Genomic DNA, 26,016 nt, shown 5'->3' on the forward strand with positions numbered 1-26,016 from the left:
GGTATTAGGTGAACCACATTTTGCATGGTAGCCCTCTGGGTGAACACATTATTTCAGTTCTTGAGAAGCTGTGAGGCTTTGAACTCTCAGCCCATCCCAGGAGAGCATGTCCACCAGCAGGCAGTCCTGTATTGCTGAGGGAGGAGGAGAGAAGGGAAATCTTCACCTTGTTTCTGGGTCTGGATCAATTTCTTTGGTGGAGTATGACTGAAAGCAAGTGAAGAAAGGAACATGACTTTTTGCCTTGTGTTAAGGGCATTTGGGGAAGCAGGATCCTACAGTTCCCTGTTCTCGGGATAATTTTCTTCTTGTCCATCGCCTGGTGTAAAAGGCATGTAAGCAAGAAGAGCTTCATAACACTGAGTTAAAATTTCGCTCTGGGTAGTTCAGTCCATAAATATATCACACATGAATTTTCAAGGCAGAACTTAGCAGAAGATTAAGCCAATGTTAAACAACACACAGTTGAAAATACTGAGAACTTAAACTTGCTAAGAAGTAGGTAGTCATGAGGTTCAAGGTTGGGGTGGTTGAATTTTGACTCCACCAGAAAGTTATCACTGTAGCCTTCAGAAGATAACTGGCTCTCTGTTGTAAGCAAGATCAGTCCTTTTATCTCTGTCCCTTTTGCTATTTGACTTTTTCCCTTTATTTGTGCCTATCTGAAATGACAGTCCTAATAATAGCGAACTATGGGCACCATTGTGAGGGGTATTCTTAGAGCCCTATGTCATTTGGGGGATTTTCTTAGTCTACTTTTCTCCATAGGTCTCTAAATTTCTTTGGGAAATTTTCAAGTGACGTGGACATGGCTTTTCTTGGTTTAGTATTCTTTTCTTGAACAAAATACCAAGAAGCAACAAAAAAAATTCTGAAATTTAGTTGCTAAACACAAAGTGTTGTGTGCTACTGTGGTTATCTCATTGTTCTGATGCTTTTCTGCTTCACTGGAAGCTGCTTTTATTTGCTTTACATTGTGTCTAGCAAAATAACTTGGAGTTGCATAATTAGTTACTTAACCATTGGGTCTTTTACCAGAGATACATAACTAAGAAGTGAAAATAATAGTTTTAGACTATTGCATAAGGTTTTTCTTGCCAACTTAATTAAACAAAATAGAACAGATATGCTTGAGGGATTAAATTTTGCCTGCGTCAGGATTTAGACTCACTTTCCTTGAGTTCATTTATATTTTTGACAAATGGCACAAGCTTTGGCAACTTCTTCAGTGTCACTGTTCATTTGAGGCTAGCCTAAGACATTTCTGACCTTTTTCTCAGATTTTTGTTTTGAATTGCTAAATGACATTTTGTGCAGCCCTTTGAAGATACTCTTTCTAGTGTCTCAGGTGTCCTAGGTAAAAATTCTAGGAGGTATCAAGAACATTCCCCCTACCCTTAAATTGAAAACAGGCCTGGGAACATCTTGTTCTGTGTGAATATGCCGGCATTTGTGAAATGGATGTATTTAATTGCTTTCTGGAGGGTCTCATCCTCATGAGTAGCTATGGTAATCCATGTTTTGGCTGAGACAAAGTAGTTGAAGGTTTTTTCTTTTTTCCATTTTTTTATTTCTTTTCTTAGATGGATGTATGCAAAATCTAATTTTGGATTGCTTTTCATGACTTTTTGCCAAATACATATTTGCAGCCATCAAAATCATGTTTTATTTATTTTTCAAGTTATAAACAGACTGTTGAAAAAAAAACCACCTACAATCTCACTGCATCTCATGTCCCACACTGGTTAAATAGGTATTTTATTTGGATGCAAACTCATAATTAAAGGATCATCTGCTGTGGCATTGTCCATTGTTTCATGGAAGATTTCACTGTGGGTGGGATGCTACTGCTTATCATTTGGGGGGTACCATGCACACTCTTCGAGAGCTGACAGGCTCTTGCATGCTGCAGCTAGCTGCTGCATTGCTAATGTTCCTGTCCATAGCGCCCTCTCCTCATTTGAGAGATCGTTTGGCTTGTGAGCTTGCAATGGGACGTGCAATTGAGTATATTTTAATGGGACTCCATTAGGAGCTCCACATGCATACCTACTTTTCATCTCTTTCCATTGTATTTGAATTCTCAGTGTTTTGAGTTTTCAGTAATATCCAGAGTGGCAGAGTAAGGTTTGCTGCTTCTGAGTTACATTTCTGGGCTGGAGGATTTATTCCTGGCAAATCCTAATTCCTCCGTCAGTGACTGCATGTGGAAGTCCTGTTTTGGGCTTTGTTCCAGAACTTGGTCTTTTACAAAAAAATCTGTTTCACCCTCAATACACTGAGGTGGACTTTTCACCCTCTCTTACAAATTCTTCTATGGTTTTAATTTTTTTTTGCATTTAACGCAAAAAGTTTTATGCTTCTTTCTTTTTTTTATATGCATGCAGTACTCATCAAATTTCTCAGCCTTTTCTACTTTAGTTTATTGGAAAGTCTTACATTAAGTGCTTCAGGCTGTAGTTTCATGTATGCTTTAGTCCTGCATAAGCCCACATTACTGCTGAAGGAAGCAGCTGTCATTCTCATAAGTCAGCCATTCATTCCCACACCTTTACCAACCCTTCTCTCATGCAGGCACAAGTGTGAACTTAATTGGGAAACTGATCTGCACTGAAAGGAATTATGTTTTGTTTATTTTTTGCCAGCTTAGTTTTAATCCATCTCATTCCTCCGGGTCTGTTCACTGCGCAAGAGAGAGGGAAGGGCATGGGTGGGATGTGGGAGAGCATGAGTGCTATGTGGGGGGGAAGCGGGAGTGCTGCTTTCAGCTAGGTCGCTGTTTAAAGTATATGAGGAGCTACTGCCCTCCAACTGGCAATTTAAAAAAAAAAAGGCTTGCTCTCAGATCTGTTGGCACGCTTTGCTTGCTAATGCAGGGTGTATTTCACATAGTATTTTGGAGGCAGTTGTAAGCTCAATATGGTAGCTCAGAGCTGCCTGGACACTCAGAGCAAATGCCTTGCTACTAATGCCTTGCTATTGGAGAAACTATTAGCTGAGGCTTGGTGCTATAATAACGACAATTTTGTAGTTTCCGGTTGGCTGGGAATGAAGCAGAGGGAATTTGAGTAATGTTCAAAACACGGGCAAAGCAATCTCATATCTGCCTTCCAAATAATGTCTAGCTAGATCCACAGAACAAAGTGGTAGGGGTTGCCGGAGCCGGTAGCTTGATAAGAGGTGAGACTGCTGCTGCTCCCTATACGCAGGTTGAACCAGAAGTGAACCTGAGCATGCATTTCCAACTCAAATGAACACACATATGTACATACAAACACAGCTGGCTGCACAGATCAGCACAGACAGAAACATTCAGCACTCATGCGGGCACCGTCAGCAACCTCATCCTGTTCCCCTCTCTGATTGATCAGGATGAAAGACTGTTAGTGGAAAAATACATACAAAACATATATACAGTATGGGTCCCCCCAGTAAATAGGCTAGCCATACAGTCTGTCCAGGAGCTGGCCATGGATCCTCCATCTCCCCAGTTGCTGGTGCCTGGAAGTACAAGCCCCCAGTGCCCACAGACCCTCTCCAGTTGCTGGTGCTCAGCCCCCCTCACTCACAGATAAGCTTGCATCCCTCTCCCGCCTGCAGCACGCTGTGGATCCCCCAGTAACTGGTCTAAGACGCTTGGTCTACCCCAGTAACTGGCCCTGGACCCCATGGACTTCCAGGTACCTCACACACCCACATGTGCACTGTGGATCCCCCATTAATTGGTGCATAGGTCCCTGCACATATGAACACATATATAGACCCAAACACTATGGATCTCTCCCGTAACTGCCTTGCACACTCAGTCGAGCTGGTAACTAGCCCTTGGATGTTCTTTTCTCCAGCTGTCACAGGCACACACACGCACATGTGCAAATGAGTTTCTCAGTCAACCACCCAACCTCGCAGTCTTCCTGGTAGCTGGGTCGGATCTCCTGTGCCCTTCAGTAGCCAAATCACTGAGTCCTACTCATCAGCTAGCCAGGCTTGACAGGGGCTGGTGATCACAAACTGACCTACACACCCAGACGATATGCACACACTCCCACCTCTCCAGTGAGTTACTGGCACTGCAGACACAGGGACCTGTGGCCCTTGGGTCCCAACTCCAGTAGCTGGCAGTTGGAGCTCCATGGATGCATACACAGAATCCCCTCACCCAGGAAAGTAGTTAGAAATGGAGTTTAATGAGAAGACAGGATGGACTGTGCTGATCAGGTGCAGAGCATGGCCAGACAAGTGTACTGATCAACCTGGTTACATGTGCCTTTATCCTCTTTTATTCCCTTATCTCTGTGTTTTCCCAAGCTTGCTCCTCCTCAAACCTCCTTGATCACTCCCTTTCCCTGCCTTTGGTTCCTCCCTTAAACATCCCATAACAAGCCTTGTACAATCCCAAAATGCTCTTTCCTGTATCCTGTAATAAGTTTCACACCCCTATAGTTGGTAACCCTTCTCAGCCTGAAAGGTGGAGAGCTTTTCCACTGACTCATCTTGATGGGTTTCACCCTCCAGCTCATGAGGCTGGTGGCTCTCCTGTCATAGCCGTGGGAGGAGCTGGGAGGGGGTAGGGGGCTTGTTTCTCTGATTGGGTTATTGGGGTTCCCCTGCCTGGCATTGTGGCCCTTCCTGTTTGTGGAGATGGGCCTTTCATGGGCTGATCTTGTGATAGCCTTGGCAGCAGCCAGGCCAGGGGGCTCATTTCTCTCAATTAGGTTATTTGGGTTACAGCAGCTGCCATCATTCCTGTGTGCTCCCTTGTGTTGGTTGAGATCAGTCTTTTATCACACGCTCTAACATTACCTACCAGAGGTGACTGTACCTCCTGTGCTCCTTGCACAGCACTTCATAGTTATTTATCCCCTAGAAGGGCTATGCTCAGGGAGCAGATAGCTCACTACTGCTGCAAAGGGCTCCTTAAGCCCCTCAAGGGGGCTTGTAGGTCTTGGCAGACAGCACTTTAGATATCTCAGATACAAAACTTCAAAAGCAGCGATGGTTATTCTGGTAATTATGGCTGTCCAGGTGATTGGTGTGGTAGTTGTTTTCTAAGGGAACATTTGAAATCTCCCCAGTCACACTCTCTGGAGATAGCAGCAACAAGTTCATAACAGCTGTGTGAAGCCTCAGCTCATGCAGCGAGGAGTGTCCCTTCCATTGTATTCAGTCTGGACTTCAAAGCTGCTGTTGAATTCTGTCCCAGTTTTGCATAATGGGTTAGATGCCTGTCTGCTCCAGTTTATTTGCAGATGAATTCCTGTAGTCAGTGTTTTCCTGGATAAAAGAGTGCCAGAACAATTGAAACGGCTGCTTCTAGTACGAGTTGTAAGTGATTCTGGTGAGTAACATATTGGTTAATGAGACGTTTTCAGGGTTGTCTCATTCTTGCAGAAGATGGTAGCATCTCCCCACACACCCATGGTCCTAGAGTAAGCCATTCCCCAACTGACATGGTTCAGGTGCACGAAACCTTCTGTGTTTGTTGGGTCCACCCTTCCGAAAGAGTTTGTGTTCCAGTTTGTATTTCCCTGTTTCAATTAAACGGACCTTGTGCTAAAAATCATGAGCCATTTGGGGTGTGGCCTTCTCATGCTTCCCCATGTTATCACACAGTCCTACACTCACCCACCCACTCTCCAATCCTGGTTGCTGTAGTTGTTCACCAGTCCAAGTGCCATTTCCCACCTGTTTGACTGGAAGACACCTCTTTTACAGCCTTTCTAAACAGTTGTCTATGCGTGTCTGAAAGCCCATCTTAATTTTGTATCTTCTGGTAAGCCTCAGACCTGTAACCCTTGCAGCCATAGGTGTCCTTTGATATCCCATATCATACAGGACTTCATTAGAGGCTAATGGTACTTGTGTACAGGTGGTCTCCCAAGTCACCTTGGTTAGAGTCATAGGGATGGATTGCATAAGTTCTATTGCAAATTTTAGTGTTTCCATTCCTAGTGTGGCTGTTAATGTGCCATTAGACTTTAAAACCTGTCTGGAGGCTATTCCTCCTCTCTTAAGGAGTCCTATAGCTGTTTGAAGGTGGTTAGTATGGGCAGATGTAGGCAATTTCTTCTGCATTCCAGACCCCCAGAGCCATATTGCCTGGTTTTCATAACCAGTTGATTACATTGTGCATTTTACATTTCAGAAGGGTGATTTGATATGAAATAGTTCTGGCCAGGTCCAATGCCTGGTGCTTTCAGCTGCCTGAGCAGCTTTAGTACAATTAGCACAGAGTGATCCAATAAACCATAACTCTAGTCTGAATTCAGTACAAAAATCAATTCTATTTGCTGGTAGCACTACTGGAGCCTTTATCTTCGTCTGCTGCCACAACAAGCAGACCCTAATGATGACGCACTGGTTAAACTTTCTCCAGTTTTCCTACATTTTCTGAGCCTCTCACAGGGCCTAAATGATGCATCATTTTTCTCAGGACTTCTTTTCTTCCTGTCTCCATGTGGTAGGTAGAGGTCAACCAGAGCTTAAGGTTCTCGAAATATCTGTTTTGAGTCCTGTCTCTACAGACAATAGTAGGAAATAGGTATAGCCTCAGCTTTCAGGATGCTCTGTCTTTGAATCTTACTACATATTATTATAAATTTATAGAATTGCTTCTCTCAATAAAATGTTAATACAAATTCATAGAAAGCTGTGATTCACAGCAGTTGCTTCTTTCTATTAAACAATATCCATGCCAGAGAACTAGGCTGGCTGCTTACAAGTTGTTGCATGAATTTTTCATCTTCCTTTGACATTTGAACACTTTGGTACAATTTTCTTTAACAAAGATTTTGTATACATGTGTAATCAATTCAGTATTGAAACTCTGCCCTCTTGGAAAGCTCCTGGCATTATGCTGGATATACAGGTTAGCACTTCTGGCATGATGATCTTTAACTCATACGTACAGAGAGTTGGATGAAGAGGGCTGTTGGAAGTCCGTAAGTTCTATACCAAAATCCTATGATTTTCCTTTCCCAGAGCAAGTAACAGTTTTGAGAAGGAAAATGGATAGCCTATTCTAAATCACTGTAGGTGTACATAGGCTTTTCTAATTAACTCTTCTTCATACTGCTAATTATGGGAGTGAAGGAAATGTTATTTGGTTTCCAGGCTGAGACTGACATTTCAGACAGCCAAAGCCACTAACTGGGCAAAATACTCTTAAGTACATCTCAAAAGAACAAAAACTTTTCGATCTTTCATAGCAAAGTTCTTGTTCCCCAGTAAAGCAAGACTGTGGAAGTCTGGCTTAATGCATTTAAAGAAGCTGAAAAATCTAAGTGAAGTTTCTTCCCCTAAAGCAGGAAAATAAAAATTAAATGAAGTGGAAGAAAAACATTGTATATAATAGTATTCTGAATCTTACGTCAGCTCTGTCTGCAGCTGCTGTTCACCCTTTGTGATTCCGTGTCCTACTATTTTCTGCAGTCTTGAATAAAAGCAAAGCCAAATCTGTCAAATTCTGTATTGGGAATACTAGGTAGCAAAAGTTTAAGAAAACTTTGAAAAGGATAAATAGACAAAAGGTCTTGTCACCTATCTGGATCTGGTTTTAGGTAGAAAAGACTACTCTTTATATTAAGTGTAAATCAAGGTGGTGCTGCAGGCACTAAAGAATGCATTTTCTTACATATGTTACGTATGTTTTTATCTTCCTAACCTCTCTCATCATTGTAAAAGAAAAAGTGCTGACTGTGTTTCTAACTCAGACAGTTTTTATCATGTGTGAATGCCTTTTAGGGTGCAAAGAGATTAAGTCCCATGGTTTCTGAAAAAAACAAGATTCTTGCAAAAAAAAAAGATACGTATTGAACAATTTTAAAGAACTAAGTCTCATACTTTATTACAGTTTATTCTACAGTTAAGATATATGGCTTCATGACAGATTTTTTTATGTATATTGTTTTACTTGTTGGAAGAGATGCTCTGAACTTTTTTTTGCTATTTGTTTACTATTGCAGTAGTTAAAATATAAAAATAAATGCAATGGAATTAAATTAACTTCTTTCTCTTTTTATAATCTGTTCAAGGAGAAAAAAAATTTGCTTTAGATAGCTGTGGGAATTCATTCTAATTATTTTAAATCTAAGCTAGCTTTCCAGGTTAGGTGTTGAATTTAATAGCTGTACTCACTATTGGCCCCCTCGAGTATATAACTGCACTAATACTGATTGAAATGGCAGTTAATAATATATATATATAAAAGATTAACTGGAGAGGGTGCACATTGTTACATTTTTAAAAGCCTCACAGTATTTGATACCAAATGTTATTTTTTTTATGAGTGCTGTAACAAGTAGAAAGAAATTTAGAAGGGAAAGTTGTGCAATCCAAAAATTCCTTCTGTCAAATCCTGTGCTAACTTGACAGTGGAAAAAGATATGATATTCAGCATTTTCAATGATAGATCATAAAATAATAAGAGATCCCTTGTCAAAGATTTAGGGCTTCATTCTGCCATGTTTTGTGCAGTTTGCTCTTTATCTCGTAAAATTATTTAACTCTCACAGGAACAAGCTTCTGAAACCTAGGTAAAAAGGCAGTATGTGCCTATAGATTTTGCTGAATCAAGGCCAGCAAACAAGCACTTTGTAGGAGTCTGCTTTTTCTGCACATTCAAATTATCTGTGTGAGAGAGACTGAATCATGTGAAAGAACAGTTTGATGAAGGTGTTGCATAGGAAGAAACTGATTTCTCCTTTACCTGGAGTTGTGAACAGTACTTCCAGTATGATGCTCATCACTGCTGCGATTGTGACATCCAGTTGCACTAGGGATGCTGTCCCTTTTAAGGAAAATACAAATCAATGGCAGTTTGCTGCCCAAGAGCTAAAAGAAATACCGTAGTTCCTGTTAGTAATTAGAATAAATGTGTTTATTTGCATAATCTCAAACTGGCCTAAACAATAAAATGGGTGTTAGCAAACTAAAATAACAGTTATGATGGGAATTCTTCCATAAAGAGGTCTGACAGGTGGAGAAAGTTAGAAATAGTTCTGATGAAGTGCCAGATGCTCCCTCCAAGTCCTCCCAAAAGACAGGAAAAAAAGCAGCCCTTAAAATAAATAAAATAAATTGAATTAATAGAAAACTTGATCTTAGCCTAAGAATTAGAGGCTCATAAAAAGTTCAATGCAATTACCTTGTTCTCGGTAACTGGATACTGGGAAACTGGGTAACGCTAACGCATGTGTCTACAGAGGATATTGAATGCTATCCATTTGGAAGATTTATGATCAAGCTATTCATTATATATTAAGCCAAACAAACACGGTTTTGCAGGTTTATTGTTACTGATGTAGTGTTTATTCTGTCAATATCTCATAAGGGGATATGGAAGACAATATTTGGCTATTTTTACTAACTTAAATGTTTTTGCTTTTAGTTATTCAGATATTCTGATTGAAAGGGAGGTGTTAATGCAGAAGTACATTCATCTCGTCCAGATTGTAGAGACTGAAAAGATTGCAGCCAATCAGCTTCGACATCAGCTTGAAGATCAAGACACAGAAATTGAAAGACTTAAATCTGAGGTATGTGCCAGAGTCATCAAACAATCATTGAATAGTAACATTTGCTGTGTGCTTTGCAATAATATTCAATATTTCTGCAATATTTGTGAAAATAACGGAACACAGTAAGGTTAATATGTAATAGTCCCCCTATGAGACTATTAGAGCTGTTTGAGATTACGCAAATACATATGTAATAGTCCCTCTATGAACCCTTGGCTAAATATTTTCCTTAGTTTTCCTTATTTTCCTATTGGGGTCTGATAAACTGATTGGATTACTTCTTTGTCAGAGAATTTAAGATGACACGTTGCTTTGCAGTATGGGTCCCATTGATTGTATTATTTCCTTCTTGCCTTCACATGAGGAGTTTGATCCTTGACACATTGTCTTTGGTTGTGACAGTATTGTGGACTATTCCAAACTGCTCTATTTCACTGAATGTTAAAAATTTTGTTGCAGTCCTGAGCTGATAAGGTCTGAAAGGCTCGCTTGGTTTTGAGAGGAGAACAAGCTCTCTTTTGATCCCTTCTCCACCTGGATCAAGAGCCTTGCTGGTTTTCAGAGAACTATGTTCATGTCCCTGTCACCAAATACGTGCTTGTCATAGAGCTTGTCAAGCTTTAACAGGCTTGAAGAAGGGGAAAATATTTTTCTGTTAGTTCTGTAGCTAAAAGTTTCATTAACTTGAGCAAGCATTTAATGAATGTTTGTTTTTGTCAGATTATAGCTCTCAATAAAACAAAAGAAAGAATGCGACCTTATCAAGGCAACCAGGAAGATGAGGATCCAGATATTAAAAAAATTAAAAAGGTAAACATGCAGTATTCTGTGCTTAAGAGGAGAAGGATGGGATGAGGGGTGTGCTTCTGTTTTTTAGTCTGTCTAGTTTTGTCTCTATTTATTTTCATTAACTACAGTGAAATAGAAAGATTCCTTTTGCCCTGCCCCTACTTAAACCTCTTAAATTACATCAGCTTCTTATGTTTCAGTGCCACATTTATCCTATGGTGTATTTGTTACTGAAGTATTCATTTTTACTTGCAAGGTATATATTCAGTTTCTTAAAGAAGCTTGCACATTGCATTGAACTGCTTGTAAAGATTGAAATTAAGTCATGGGCTATGTCCATGTGGGAATCAAGTGTATAGTGTCTTTATACTCCTTTCTTATAAAAATGCTTATAAAGATATAAAAGAATTACTTGTATTCTGTCACTGCAGCTGGAATACAAATATTGAAAATGCAGAGAGCAGTCTTGGTTTACGTTGTCAGCTGGTCTGTTTGATGGTGATGGTTCTGGGATACTACGGCCAGTGTTTTTAATAACAGAGACAGAATTATCCCACTTGGTATGGCATTTACATGTGCAGCTCTTGGTAATATTGCTTAAGGCTGGATATAACCAGCCTCCAGAACTGTGCCCATTGCTAACTTGACAAATCCTAATGCACAAGTATGAATGGAATTCATCCTTGAAGATGTGGTCCTGTATGTGTCACCCTTATTCTCACAGTGTCCAGCCTCTTAAATTGCATAATATCCTTTACGGTATGTTGACTTAGTTTCTGACTTTTTCTGGGTCACACAGTCTCAGTTAGGGTCAGCACTGAGCTGGTACCCTTCTGTGAATTTTCCTTTTCATGTAGATTAAACATTGTAATAGAAGCTGGAAATGTCTCTTTTAGTAGAAGGAGAGCTCTGATTCTCTGTATAATTCCCTGCATTCCACATCTTGATTGTTTTGACCATTGGGCCCTTTTTTTAAAGTTGTTTATTCAGAGTAAACTGCTACCAGTGAGATTTTGCGTTTCTCTTTCAAGATGAGTGATCTTCATATGAAGATCGGGGCAAAGACGTACTGAAATTTTCTGTGACCAGATGTAGACCTTTTCTGTAATCTTTAATGCACTTGTAACTTCAATGGATATTATGCTTAAGTAGATTTTTCCATGGCACAGAGATACTTTTTAAGAATGCCAAAAATCTGCCTTTTCTCGATAATAGTATTGCTGGCCTAGGTGTCTGATACTAAGCAGTATATTGATACTTAGCTTTAAATACACATGCTAAGTGGTATCTATTCAAAACAGAAAGCAAACTGAGTTTAACAGCTATTTTAGAATTATGTCAATAATGATCTTGAGTCTGTCTTGTAATGTGTTACCTGGAAGTGTTGCACAATACTTTTGGGAGTATAAGAGAAATGTATAAGGGGGGCAAAAGGAGTTAAAAAACCTCCACTGTGCATAGCACAGTTGTGCTGATAGGAAGAGTATATACAGAGGTACAGCATTTGAGCTTGCAGTAAAAGGTACCTTGATATGTATGTGATATCTTTTCAGTCTGTTTCCTGGCAAAAATATGACCAAGTGATTGTGGGAATTTCATTAGCAAACAGAAATGTAAAAAAAATATAATTCAGGAACAATTATAGATCAGAAAAGGCAACAGACTTTTTTTTTTTTTAACAGAGGCATTTCATTTAGAGGGTTATTTCTACAATGAAGAGCTTACAATAAGTTATGCAATGTTTTTTCTCATTCTTCTTTTCTGCTTGGTCCATTTTTAGGTTCAGAGCTTTATGCGGGGCTGGTTATGTAGAAGAAAATGGAAAACTATTGTCCAAGATTATATTTGTTCTCCCCATGCAGAAAGTATGAGAAAAAGGAATCAGATAGTTTTTAACATGGTGGAGGCTGAATCTGAATATGTGCATCAACTTTATGTTCTTGTGAACTGTTTTCTGCGGCCCTTAAGAATGGCTGCAAGTTCAAAGAAGCCACCTATCAGTCACGATGATGTTAGTAGCATTTTCCTCAACAGGTATGGGGTTTTTTGTTTGTTTTTTGGGGTTTTCTCTGACTGCTTCTTCCCATTCTGCTTCAGTTTACAGTAGTGAGGTCTGGCACTTGTTTTTTTGCTTTTTTTTTGCTCTGATACAAGTAATGTCACTGAGTTAGACCATATTTCCAGGGGCAGAAGGCAAGGTGCTGTTGGTGATGCTGTTTGAAACCAGCTAGACCTCTTTGCCTCCTTACATTCTATTTCTTTCTCTGCTAGAGGAAGAAAAGGACAAATCGTGCCTCTCGGGGCAGTTCTCATAATTTTCTGTCACCTTTCCTGTTTCTTTTTCCCTTAAGAGAGCAAAATTGGACTTAGTGGCCTTGTATGATCCAGATAAGACCCTGAGGATGAGTACGTCAAATCTTCTATTTTCTGTTGTCCTGCCTAAGGAGCCTCCTTCCCTCTCACTTGTCTTTTCATATCCTAAAAAAAAAAAAAATCGTTCTTTGCGTTAAGCATCCAAGTACTGTTATAATGAATATGTACAAATAAACCAGCAGGCATCTAACATTTGATACAGGATTGGGATTGCATCCAAGTCTGCCCCAAACTTCCAAGAAATAGAACATATTCCTTTAGTTATGAGACAGGTTTTGCTTTCATAGCTCATTCATGGTCACTGTACTCTTCATGGTTTCTCTTACAACGGGGATGTCCCCTACTTCTGTTGATCTCATAAGCTAAAATACAATATTAAGGTTCATGTTGTAGAAAAGTTGTAAGCTTCAGATCTTAAACAGCAGTAAGCGAGAAAGTAGATGATGACCACTGACTTGATGTTTCTGCATCTTACTGTTCCTCTTAAACTAATGAATGCATTGTCAAGGATATTCTTGAAAACCTATTCATTAAACTCTGTGGAACACGTTATTTAATAGATGCTTTTATTTAAAAGAACTGAACAGTTAGAATATGCTTTCTACACCAAATACTATATATTTTTTAGACATCCTACACTAAAAATTTTAAACAATGCAATAAAAGGAAGCACTTACTTCCGTAATAATAACTATCTTCTTTTTTTTCTAGCAAAGTGCAAAACATACTACTAACCAGGAAGAGATGTTTCTCTGTGAATTACTAATCAGAAAATAAAACCTGAATTGTCTTTTTTTTTGTTTGAATACTTGTTTTTCAGTGAAACAATCATGTTTCTTCATGAGATATTTCACCAAGGCTTAAAAGCAAGAATAGCTAATTGGCCTACCTTAATACTAGGTAAGTTACTGTATTTTCTCTAGGGGTACAATTTTCATATTTAATTCTGAAATTACAGTAAGGTCTTTTTTTTTTAAAGACAGGACTTTTTTAAAGTCTTTTTGAATGTAATGCATTTCCAGAAGTAACACCACAAGATATGGTGTAGTGGGAGTCCCATGTGGGCAGTAATGACTGTCTTCCAGTCCGTATATGTGAATGCCTCTGCCCTAAGCATTGATTAGATATGGGCCCCTGCATTTTCAGTGATATTGTCTGATTATTAGCTAATCAGAACAACCATGTTTTGGCAGGTGAAAGAGCCAAGTTTAACGTTTCTAAAATCTCAGTGTATTGGAAACAAAACTGATTATAATAATTCACTTCCATAGAACATAGTAGTTTCTTTAAAAACATATTTCAAGAGATGGGTAACTGGAAAAAAAAAGCATTTCTTGACTTTTTCTAGCTGACTTATTTGACATTCTGCTGCCAATGCTGAACATATATCAAGAATTTGTTCGGAATCATCAATACAGTCTACAAGTACTGGCAAACTGTAAGCAAAACAGAGATTTTGACAAACTCTTGAAGCAATATGAAGCCAACCCAGCATGTGAGGGGCGAATGCTGGAAACTTTCCTTACTTACCCCATGTTTCAGGTAGTCTCTGTATATTTTTTGTGGCTGTTTTTAATGTTTGGTTGATTCATTTTGTGTTACTGACATTACGATTGATTGAAGATTCTTCTTGCTTAACTAAAAATACAATGGAAATTAATTTAGTTTTAATTTATTTCATTATTATATTGAAACTCTGCCTGCAGAGATCTTTTCTCCAACAATACTGATTCATCTGTGTTCAGAATCTTATGTATGTTGAAGGGGAACGTGGGATGAGGACTAGGGCCAAAAAGCTGAGAAAAAACTGCTTGACTTCTCCCTGCTGCAGGATTATGAAGCAGTCCAGAGAGGGATAATATACTTGGTATAGCAAGTTAGAGCAGCCACAAACATTTTACTAGGAATACATGTTAAAACTTCCTACTTTGTTCTCCAGTAACTTGGTCTTTAGAAAATGAAAAATATATTGCAAAAGTTTTGAAAACCGTATTTATCCTTCTGATATTTTGTCTTGATCTGCCTAGATTAATTATTTGCGTCTGTTTTAATAGGTCTATGAAACACTGGTCTGATGATTTTGTGTCTTTTACATTGAACCTAACATTTTACTCATCAAGAGAATAATGAACCCCCTCAGTCTGTTCAGTTACTGGCAAACCAAGTAGGGTCAAAAAAAAAAAAGGGGGGGGGGGGGTGAGTGACACTCGTGTTAGTGCTAGTTATTCATCTTAGCCTAAAGGGCCATTAGCACCTCTAACAATACATTTTTTTTAGCTTTGAGCTTGTATATTGTAAAGTTTGGGGATTTTTTGGTTGAGCTAACACAAGGTCTTGGGATCTTAGAAAAGAGAGAGAGAGTCCTATTCATATATGATGGAGGATGTCATTGCTGATGACTTTTCACTTCAGCATAATAAGAAGTCATGTCTCCTTCTCCTAAATAACTTCTATTCTGTAAAGACATTTTATACTTCAGTGTCACTTGGTTCTGGTTAAAAGCCCTGAAACTGCTTTAAGTAATAACAAATGGATCAGAGTCCTTGTGCAACCATGTGGCCTTTAATAGTCAAATACTGCACATTCTTCAATGTCCATTAGCACAATGTGAATTTTATCTAAATGCAAGCAGGTCAGCTGGCATTTTCAAAGTCATAGGAAATTTAGATGCACATATCCTATTAAAATTGAGGGAAGGTATGTATGGATCTCCCAGGAAGTTTTGAAAGTTTTCTCTATTGGCACTTGGATAGCAGCATGAAACAATGAAATTTAATGTCATATTTGTGGCTGCCTCTGCTCTGATCTTTTCCTTCAAATGTAATAAATAGATCTCGTGCTTCCTCAAACTGAAAACATACATATGCATACTCAGTCTCTATCACCCAGAAGTTCACCATTTTTGGCAGTAGTTATATTTAGAATGTGTGTATAATCATTGAGCTGGGGATATTAATTTAAAAAAGACTATGCAAAACTTTTCTGACTAAGGTAATGGCTAATATTTAACAAAAAGCTGTATTGGAAATATTACTTTAAGGATTTACTGATTTTATACCTGATTTGTTTTCAGATTCCTAGATATATTATAACACTTCATGAACTTCTGGCTCACACACCACACGAACATGTTGAGCGAAAAAGCCTTGAATTTGCTAAATCTAAACTAGAAGAACTTTCAAGGTAAGATTTTTCTACCTTATGTTTGATAATCTTGAATCAAAGGTTTTGAAATGAAAAATCTATTTTCTTTATTTTGGTCTGGTTTTGCTCTTTTTTAAAAAAATTCTTTTAAAGAAAAGGATCAAACCAAACCAAACCAAAGATAATGAAAAAGAACAAAAACACCCCGACCTAATATTTTGGCTCTTCTGTTTGTTTTTTTTTGTTTTTTTGTTTTTTTTTTTTTACTAACATAAATCTACAAGTGTCTCCTTGTATTTTGGGTAGGGGAGAACAGGAGTTGCTATAGGAACCACCTACTCCTTAGTTATAAGCAAAGCAATTTTCTTTACATAAAGAAATATATATTTTTTTTCACACTTTAGAGGAGAAGGACATTTCCGATACTCTTTGACAACAGGAATCAATCAGCGTCTTGAAAAGCACTAAGTTCTTAATCTGTGTTATAGTTTATGTGCAGTAATGAAATAACTGATTTTCACATATGCTTCAAATAATGCCAGATAAAGAGGAACTAAAGATGTATTTTGAGAGCTGATGCTCCCTGTAGAAACCTGCAAAAGTAAGCTCTTCCCTGAACACCCAGACCATTCTCGGATGGTCCAGCCCAGTAAGAAATTTGGTTGTTATCTCTGGGAAACAGAGTCAACTGCAGTGAATGAAGAAATGCTGCATGAACTCCGGGATATAATTTTTCAGCATCTGGAGTATTCACCAAAGATGTACTTGGAGAATATTTAGTTGTAAAAGAGGGATCACTTTATAGCTTTTGTTAATTGCATGCTCTTGGCTGGTCAGTTTTCTTTTTCTGTTAAGACAAAGTGGCTTCTTCGTGCAAGCTACCTGTTAATTTGGAGCTTATTATTTTTTCCTTTTTGTCCCGCTGTATCTTTAACAGAGGCAGCTTTCTGAGTCAGGTCACGTTGTGCCACCTTGTGAACCTCTAACTCCTTAAAAAGCTGGGCAGTCAATATCTTTTACAGAAATGTCTGTTTGACTCCTGCAGTATTCATCAAGTTCTGCCCTGTTCTGAGGCCATCTGAAGCAGAAAGAAGTGATGTTTCCTTTCCACTCAAGCAAAGCAGAGGATTTCTGTGGCCAGGGTTATGTGCACAAGCTGATCAATCAGCTTTGACTTGGCTGCATCTTATAAGTCAGAGTTCATTTCTGATCCAACTAATTTGTCACTGAACATTCAGAATTGGAGGCTGAGACTGATTGATCCTCCTCTGCTCATAAGGCAAGCAGTATAGACCATAAATATAAAAATTTATGATTCATTTCCATCCCTCTAATGTAGTTCTGAGAGAGAAGGAGCTTTCAGATAAGTGCAGTCCGGTCCCATTTCAGGAAAATATTATACATCACAACACCATATAAACTTCTGGGTTGTGTTCAGCCTTGAAAAAGCTGTATTTCTCTGTGTAAGAGGAGGATGCCTATGAAAAAAAAATGGAAGGAAGTAAGCAGTGAGCCATGAAGGCTATGGTTGTTAGAGGAAGCAAGGGGGAAGTGAACGGTACATTCAGATGTGAACTGAAGCAGAACAGAGTGGGGACATAAAGTCAAAGGCAGGGATTCTATAATGTGTAATAACCAATACAGAATGCTAGGAAACATTTCCATGTCTGTGGCAGCCTAGTCTATTAAGGATCAAGAAGTGCTATTCTATCAGATGTGAAGGGTTTTTGCCTTGGTGGCATCTGTCAGATGTGTTTAGGAACAGTCTAAAAACAAGTCTGGCAAAATTGATTCCACTGCTGAAAAATTGAAATGATTACACGAATTATTTGAAAGGGAAGGAAAAAAGGCAAGAAACTTGCTCAAGAGTGATCACGTACTGCATGTGTACATCTGTCTTGTAGCAGGTGGCAAAGGACATCAGCTACCTTCTGTGTCTACGCTGTGTAAGTGCAAGTGAAAATAGACACAACAGGTGCAAGATACATTTCAAGGAATTGAAAGTGCATTTTGTATTGTGTCTAACAGGGTGATGCATGATGAAGTGAGTGACACGGAAAACATCCGGAAGAACCTAGCCATAGAAAGAATGATAGTAGAAGGCTGTGATATATTACTAGATACCAGCCAAACTTTTATACGCCAAGGTAAGACATTCTTCTTTAAAGCTATCTACATAATCATGAAAAAATTGCATGAAAACCAGTAGGGTTCATGTTGCCATCCTCGGGCAGGTCGCTGCACTGGGCACACCTAATATCCTAAGACTACTCATGGTCTGTGGAGGGTAAGTCAGTCACAAAATGCCCTGATGACAACTAATTTTGGGCTGTAGTTGAACGCCACTTCTGTGCTATTTTCTTCAGGAACCATGAAAAACAGCAGCACATGAATGGTAAAATGCCCATGGGACAGTAATGTGCGTGGTGCCTGGACTGTGGTCTTCAAAGGGACGGAAATTGCCTACAGCTCCACAGAGATCAGGGCTGCCTGGCCAGTTAATGTGGCAGTCCAGCTGATACCCACGTTTGGGCAAAAGTTCAGGAGAAGCTTGAAGCTTTATCAGTGGTAAAGTGATTGCTAGGAAGGAAAACAGCTGTCAGTTGTTCACATTTTTATTGGTGCTTTGGAAACATCTCAAATTGATAGTGCAAGCATAGATATAATACCTGAACATATTCACTTCACCTTGAGAGATGCGGTTTTGGGCTTTAGTAGAAATTCACAATAGATATAAAAAAAACTTCTGCAAGAAAAGGCATCCTGTTCTGCCAGGAATGTAGGACGACTTCTAATATAACAGTTAGCAAAACAAGAGAGGAAGAGCCATACTGTATTCTTTTCTGTCTATTCTTGGTGGTTTTGGAAACTCTTTCTATTGCAGCAAACTGGTTACAGTTCTTGTTTGGTGGGGTTTACCCAGCTGCTGTTAAACCAGCAAATGTGAAAACTTCATAACTGAAGCTTATTTTTCTCCCATTTATAAAATAACTTACTTCTGGATCTTTTTTAACAAATTTGTGGGTTTGTATATGGTAACTACAGATCTGTAGCGTAGGGTTTTTACTAGGTACAAGCTTCTTTATGTCTGAAAAGTGTTAAATGTGTTTAGGAAAGGTTAGGAATGTAATTTAGGCACATGCCTTCATGTGACCTTTTCTAGATAGCCTCGACAGAATATTTGGTGTTTAAATAGAGCCGTATACACAGCTGGTAATTTAATAGGCTTTGTATACATTTTAAAATCCATTCTGTCATGTTTCTGTAGTCATGTGGCCAAACTAACTATGAAACTTTCCATAATAACTTCGATGAGTTTTTGTACAATGGTCACTATTAAATGGCTTGATTCTTCATTAAATATGTGCATTTGTTATAACTGAGGTATTTAAAGAGCTATGAATATGTCTTTGAGAAAAAGATGAAGCTGTTGTGTTGCATCTGCAGCAAAAAAATTATAGGGCTGTGATTCTCCTAGATTGACTCGTACCATGCAATTTAATTAAGTTTTAGAAATTTTTTTCAATATGATTACAACACTTCTCCAGGGAAGTGGTTGAATCCCCATCCCTGGAGGTATTTAAAAGACAGGTAGGTGTGGTGCTTAGGGACATGGTTTAGTGGTAGACTTGGCAGTGCGAAGTTAACGGTTGGAACTGATGATCTTAAAGGTCTTTTCCAACCTTTCCAACCACCTAAATGATTCTATGATTCTATGATTTCAAATTTATATATTTGTTGGGTTTTTTCCCTTTAAGATTGGCTGGTATTATTTTGTCTGTGTACCCAGTGTTTCATGAGTATTATTTTTTCTGTGGGAATCAGTCTGAAAGAGATTACTGTTGGATTGTTAGACTCGGGTCAAACCCATAATTTATGTAAATTAAATTCAGATTTATTTCTGGGCATACAGTGAAAGGACAGTGGACAAGACTGTATGTTACAGAAGGCTATATCACAGTTGTATCTTTTGGAACATCCACTGCATGTGATTTTGTATAAGTGCAGAAATCTGAATAGAGCTGATGAAGTAATACCAAGCCCATTTGCCTTTCACATCTGATAGTAGGGTCACTTTGACAGTGATGTCCATGTCCTCTAATTTCAATTAGGCTCCTCTTCTTTGTGTTGATCAGTGTAGATGGGTGCAGGAAACCTCTATTCAGCTTAAAAAAGGAGAGAAATGCCTTTAGCTTTGTTCAGGCTTTTTCTGTGAAGATTAATTACAACTTTGCCATATGTTTCATACTTTTCTAAGAAGAGATTGTTTCTGTTGACCTGTACAAGTTGAGACCATAGAAACTATCTCTGACAGTGCTTTGCAATGTAGATTGTGGATTCCCCTTCAGGCTTCTTGGGGTCTCCTTTTCTCTCTCTCTTACTTTGATTCAGACTTTATTGTCAGGCATGCTATAAGTCATGGCAAACAATTAAAGAACATTTTGTTTAAGAGTGTAAAGGAAACATAGGGAGTCTCAATCTGCAATCCAACATTGTCTGACACCCAGACAACTGGACACCTGGAGGCCCTTTAGATGCCTCCAAACACTCTGTCTGATGTTCCTGCCATCAGCTGCTATGAATGTACCTCTGCTGATAAAAATACCACAATTACAAAATCATGGAATAGTTGAGGTTGGAAGGGACTTCTGGAAATCATCCAGTCCAATCTCACCTGCTCAAAGCAGCATCAGCTGGAGCTGGTTGCACTGTACCATGTCCAGCTGGGTTTTGGCTGTTTCCAAGGATGGAGACTCCACAGCCTCTCTGAGAGAGCAACCTGTTCCAGTGTTTGACCATCCTTACCGTAAAATTAAAAGGCCTCCAGAACAGCGAAAGCTAAACTGAGTTTGTAAATCAGGCAGTTACATGTAGGCTAAAATATATATATTTTTTAAAAGATAGAACCTTTTGTATTTCTTGGATTGAACAAAGGCTAATAGAGTGACTATTCTGGCAGTATTGAAGTACTGAAGTGTTTAGGTCTGTAGCTGGATAAAAATTCCTGAGATTACACTGATCATCCAAACTACACTGTTAAGGAATGTTCTAAAATTAGCCTCACTTGCTCATTGCAACTGTACCTTGGCCAGTTGTGACCATTTTTTTCCTTAACAGGGAAACTGTAGTAGAATGCATGGTGGGCAAATGCCCGGTTTCATTAATCACAAAAGCTTGATGGGAATGCATGAGGTCCTTGCTTGATGTCAGCCCTGCAGCATGTATATGTGTTTCTCTATGTAAATATTGAGTATCAAAGAGAGATAATGCAGTCTCTCTTCTCTGCATTTAAAAAATCTAGTTTCTTTTGATTTACCTTACTAAACAATAACATTTCAGCTCCACACAAGAACACCATTTAACCTTCAGCCCGTTTTAGCAGAGCATAATATGGTATTCCTCAAAACATTCTAATGAAAATAAAAAAAAAAAAAGTGAGTTCCAAAGTTGCATCTGTAAGTGTATCATATTTATAGATATGTTATTCTATATATATTATTCTATATATTCTATATTCTATATATTCTATTATTCTATAATAATAGAATATATTATTACTCCTGTTATTCTAAGGAGCAAAACGGAAATGAAATGTACAGGTCGAATATTGTTACTCTATGTGTGTAGAGAGAATTTCAAGAGTAACACTGACAATTTTGTGATGGGAAGTTGCTTGGGAATTGTTTTGTATACAATCCTTGGCCTTGCAATGGGAGCTGGGGGGCAATCAGTGTAACAGAAAAGTCACGATTCCAACACATGGGAGCGATCTCCTTCCTGTCTTTCACAGTTGAGGCAGGTAGGCTGTTTTGTCCAGGGGAAATGTACAACAACCAATAAGAATTTATGGGGTTTGGTTAGAATTTGGGTGAACCTAAAAATGTTCCAGACCTTTGCAAATTTCTAGAGTAGAACTTCACCCCACTGTTTTGTTGTGGTGACACAAATCATGTTGTACACATTTAGTTTAAATGTGAATTGGCTGTCAAAGAACACTATACTATTGTAAATTTACTGGTGTATATTTTGCTATGCCAGACAGTATAAGTTTGAAATATATGAGTAACTTAAGGCTAACTAAATGTATAGAGGGAGCTAGGTGTCGAAAAATGTGGATAAACAGTAACTTTCTCAGTTACCTTAATTTCTCTGTTTGTTAGTTTGAGATTGTGTATGTGAACTTTGAACAGGAGAGCTTTTTTTACAATGTACAGTGAGAATTACTAATGTAATATTTCATGGATAATTCTTTCAGGCTTGCATTGTGTCAAGATGATGCTGCTAGTTTGAGCTTTGATGTAGCTATGCTAGTCCAATATCTCGTTGCCTCTGAAAGAAGCAGGCCAATACCCACCCCCTCATGCTTGTTCTGCTGCTGTTACTTCCTTTGCATCATCACTGGTGCTTTTTTGACCTTACAGTGAGACATGTCAGAGACCTAAGTCAGCTGCTTCTTTGTAGCATTAGTTTCCTGCTGGTTTAGCTCTATCAGCTAGCTAATGTTGGAATAAGATGAGAGCGAGTGTAAGGGTGGTAGTAAGGATAGATGTGTGGGAATAAGATTAGGAGGTCTCCTGGCTGCCCTGTCTGGTAACAGCAAGTTGTATCATAAAATCATTCCCTTCGCTATACAGAGGAATTGCACTTCACTGCCAAATTTTACTCCAGATCCAAAATTGGAAGTGATACACTTGGTGATATCAATCTGGAAAAGTTGGTCAGAGACTGTTTTTGAGGTATGAAACGGCAGAGGAGCAAAGCTGTCCCCAGTCTGGGGTTCTGCAGAGTACAAATTCAGACTTATATAACCAGGTTCAATTTAGTTCAGAAGTGTTTTACTGGTAACACATTTTAGATGAGCTGTGGAGCACTGAGGATTATGCAGTATAAGATAAGAGGAAGAAATATGCTTCATTTCCATCTCTCTTGCACACAGGCACACATACACAAACTCTTTTCGTTCAAAACCTGTTCTTTTCATCCTCTCTCTCTTTGGCTTGTAAGTAATGCATCTTGTGCAAGTCTAGCAGCTGTCAAAAGTGCAGTTTGCTGTTCAGCTTAATTTTCTGATCAATGTGTTTAAATTGCGTAAGAATTTACCCAAGATCTAATCCTGCCATGTACATAAGCATTAGTCTAGACTGTACTTGCTTGAATCTATTTATCATAAAAAAACAAAGTGAACTTGTGCAAAAAAAGATGATCAACTTGTGCTTAAAACAGATCCTGATGTATATTGATACTTACTAGAATGAAAAGTTGCATTAATTAATATCGTAACATTCAATGCATTAACACTGCCTACTAAATGTTACTATAGCAGAGTAAATTTTTCATCTTTATTATCAGGTTCCCTTATTCAAGTTCCTTCAGTTGAGAGGGGAAAACTTAGTAAAGTTCGTCTGGGATCATTATCTTTGAAGAAAGAAGGAGAAAGGCAGTGCTTCTTATTTACAAAACATTTTTTAATTTGTACAAGAAGTTCAGGAGGAAAACTGCATCTGCTCAAGGTACAGACTTTACATTATGACTCAATTTATAAAATGAAAACGCAACTTCAATGAAATGTCAGTATTTTATTATTCTATAGCTTTAACCTGAGATTGTCCTGTGTAGTTATAAACAGAAGTGAAGTGATGCACACTGATTGACTGCTCTGTCTTCTCATTGCAAATAATAGAGTTCAGCCAAAATTCTTTCACCTACATCTTTTTTTCTAGAACCATGTAATTCTAATAAGCTGGGGGTTAGAAACAAGACATTAACATGTCTGTCTGTATAAGCTAGCAGTGAAAGTAAGTCAGTTTTCAGTGTACAAGTCAGCCAGGACAACCCTGTGGAATTACCAAAGAATAATTTCCAGAGCTCTAATAAAATTAATTTTAAAAGTCAATTCTGTTTTCCTGAGCAGCATGTTCTTTTAAACTGAAAGCTCTTCTAAGAACACTCTTATTTGTTGGGAATCAGGCTTTCATAGTGTAGACTTGTGAAGAAAGAGAGATTGGTAGTTTACAGAGTGGGTTATACTGAATAGAATTTTAATTTGACAAAGACATTTCTGAGGGGTTATTAAGACTGTTTGTATGCTTTCTCACTTTGCACCCCTTAAATAGTTCAAGTATTTTGCAATGTAAATAGAGTATAACTGAACTTTTAAAAAAATCTTATATGTATTTGATTTAAATTCAAGAGAAGATGAAATTCTAGTTACCTTTTTTGAAATTTGTGAACAAGTCTGTATGTGAGATAAATTATAGTGTGGTAAAAACGAAAGAAATCTTTTACATTTGAGTATATTACAGATTTGTTGGATTAAGAAAAATGTTATATTTAATTATCTGGTTTTAGTTCTTGAGGAAAAATGTGCATCATGAAATTGATGTATCTTCCTAAGAGCTCTGCGTAATATACAATCTTAAAGTAAGATATATCAGAGTTTAAAAATAACTATAATAACAATGGGAACGAATGTCAAAATTTGTGAAAAATGTGCTTTGTTTTCATAGACAGGAGGTGTTCTGTCTTTAATAGAGTGCACACTGATTGAGGAGACAGACGCGAGTGATGATGATTGTAAGTTACATTCAGCTATTCGTAGTAATTACGATTTCTGGTTTCTTAAAATTGGTACCCTTTGTTTATTTTTCATAAGAGCAAATTGATATGTCCTCCCCTTTCGTGAAAGCAGAGGAATACAGTGTTACACTGATTCAGTAAAATAGATGTTTTAATAATGGGCATGCTGGCTTGAGTGAGGGTTTGTTTTGTTATGTTCTTGCTGTTGACATCCCACATAGGATTTTCAAGTAGACTGGCTGAAGGGGTGTGACAAATTATTTGCTGACTTTTGTATGCAAGTTCATCCCAAGGATCTCGCAAAGAAAAAATATGCCTTAAAAGAAGAAGCAGATAACTGGGTTTCTTAAATACATGGGGATTGAGTGAGTTGGCAGAATTAGTGGCGAGTTTTTGTCTTGGATTCCCTACAAATCTTGACTGCCAGCTTGTTCAAATGAGATAACAAACCACATTCCCAAGCTGATTTTATTGTTACTCATTTTGGCTTCCACCCTGCAGTTTTAGGCAAGTTTTGCACTTGAACTGTGAAAGTATTTCATTACTTTCAGTGATACTTCTAGTATGCTAAGAGTTATGTTAGTGTAGAAGTGTTAGAAGGACTTTAGCCTTATTTGGCATCTTTAAAAATAATTTATAGAGACTCCTGCTATTGCATGTTTGTACCTTTTTTTGTATTTAGTGTATGTGAAAAACAAAATCAGTTTTGGATCCCCAGTTGGGTTTTCTCTTTGTCAGAGAGATGTATTAAACCAACTTCCATTTTAAATTAAACCATTATTTTCTTTGTTTTATAGTCTGAAATCTCACATTTTGACTTCCCCCCCCCCCCCCTCTGTTTGTGAAGCAAAAGGTTCTGGCCAGGTGTTTGGACATCTTGATTTCAAGCTTGTAGTTGAATCTACGGATGCTCCTCCTTTTACTGTTGTCCTTTTAGCCCCATCACGACAGGAAAAAGCTGCGTGGACAAGTGATATAAGTCAGGTAGCTTAATGTATTCTTTATCTTCTTTGTATTGAGATCTTAGTTTATTCTGTATTTCTGAAAACTAATCCAAGAGAGCGACGTTGATTTTTTGAGGGCTGATTTGCTGTGATGTGTATGAAAAAACCTTCGTGTTACCTGTTTTCCTCAAAATTCTGTCTTTGCATTTGAGTCATCGGTGAAATGTGTTTCTCAATGAGAGAGATGGGATATAAAAAATACAAAATTGTCAGTTGACAAACATAATACTAGTGGTAGTCATTTTTATGTCTAAGGAGAGCCCATCCAGATATGTATTTTAATTTAAGAAGAAGGATAGTACTTGTTTGTTCATAACTTTCATACAGATCAAAAAACACCTGAGAATCCTGAGTGAAAATAATACCATATCACATCAATATCATATCCCATGCAGTGAGAAAATGAGATAAACTCTATTTTCCACCAAAAAGAATACTGAAAAGCCATTATAAATAGTTTCTAAGCATTCTGACAGTCTGCAGGAACTGTCTTTATTGTGAATGAAGAAAAATGGTGTTTTAAAACACTTATGCCAGGGCTTTAGTGCTTTTGGCTAAAAACATAGTAGACAAACTTTTATCAGAATCTATTTGAGGAAAGAAGTTGAATG

At 38.0% G+C, this 26,016-nt stretch overlaps 1 protein-coding gene across 1 annotated transcript in view; it reads left to right on the plus strand.

Moving 5' to 3' along the window:
- The window catches only part of RASGRF2 (Ras protein specific guanine nucleotide releasing factor 2), a gene marked incomplete at its 5' end in the record, with an annotated part of 143,838 nt that overhangs the window by 44,724 nt on the left and 73,098 nt on the right, over positions 1 to 26,016 (plus strand). The window contains 10 exons of the mRNA XM_082335414.1: positions 9,389 to 9,536; positions 10,239 to 10,328; positions 12,088 to 12,341; positions 13,501 to 13,580; positions 14,029 to 14,222; positions 15,754 to 15,863; positions 17,853 to 17,971; positions 23,175 to 23,335; positions 24,332 to 24,398; positions 25,249 to 25,385. Coding sequence (XP_082191540.1) covers positions 9,389 to 9,536; positions 10,239 to 10,328; positions 12,088 to 12,341; positions 13,501 to 13,580; positions 14,029 to 14,222; positions 15,754 to 15,863; positions 17,853 to 17,971; positions 23,175 to 23,335; positions 24,332 to 24,398; positions 25,249 to 25,385 — 1,360 coding nt within the window. The remainder of the gene's footprint in view (positions 1 to 9,388; positions 9,537 to 10,238; positions 10,329 to 12,087; positions 12,342 to 13,500; positions 13,581 to 14,028; positions 14,223 to 15,753; positions 15,864 to 17,852; positions 17,972 to 23,174; positions 23,336 to 24,331; positions 24,399 to 25,248; positions 25,386 to 26,016) is intronic.

This window comes from Platalea leucorodia, assembly GCF_965183815.1.
Source record: "Platalea leucorodia genome assembly, chromosome: Z".
In the NCBI taxonomy this organism is placed as follows: domain Eukaryota; kingdom Metazoa; phylum Chordata; class Aves; order Pelecaniformes; family Threskiornithidae; genus Platalea; species Platalea leucorodia.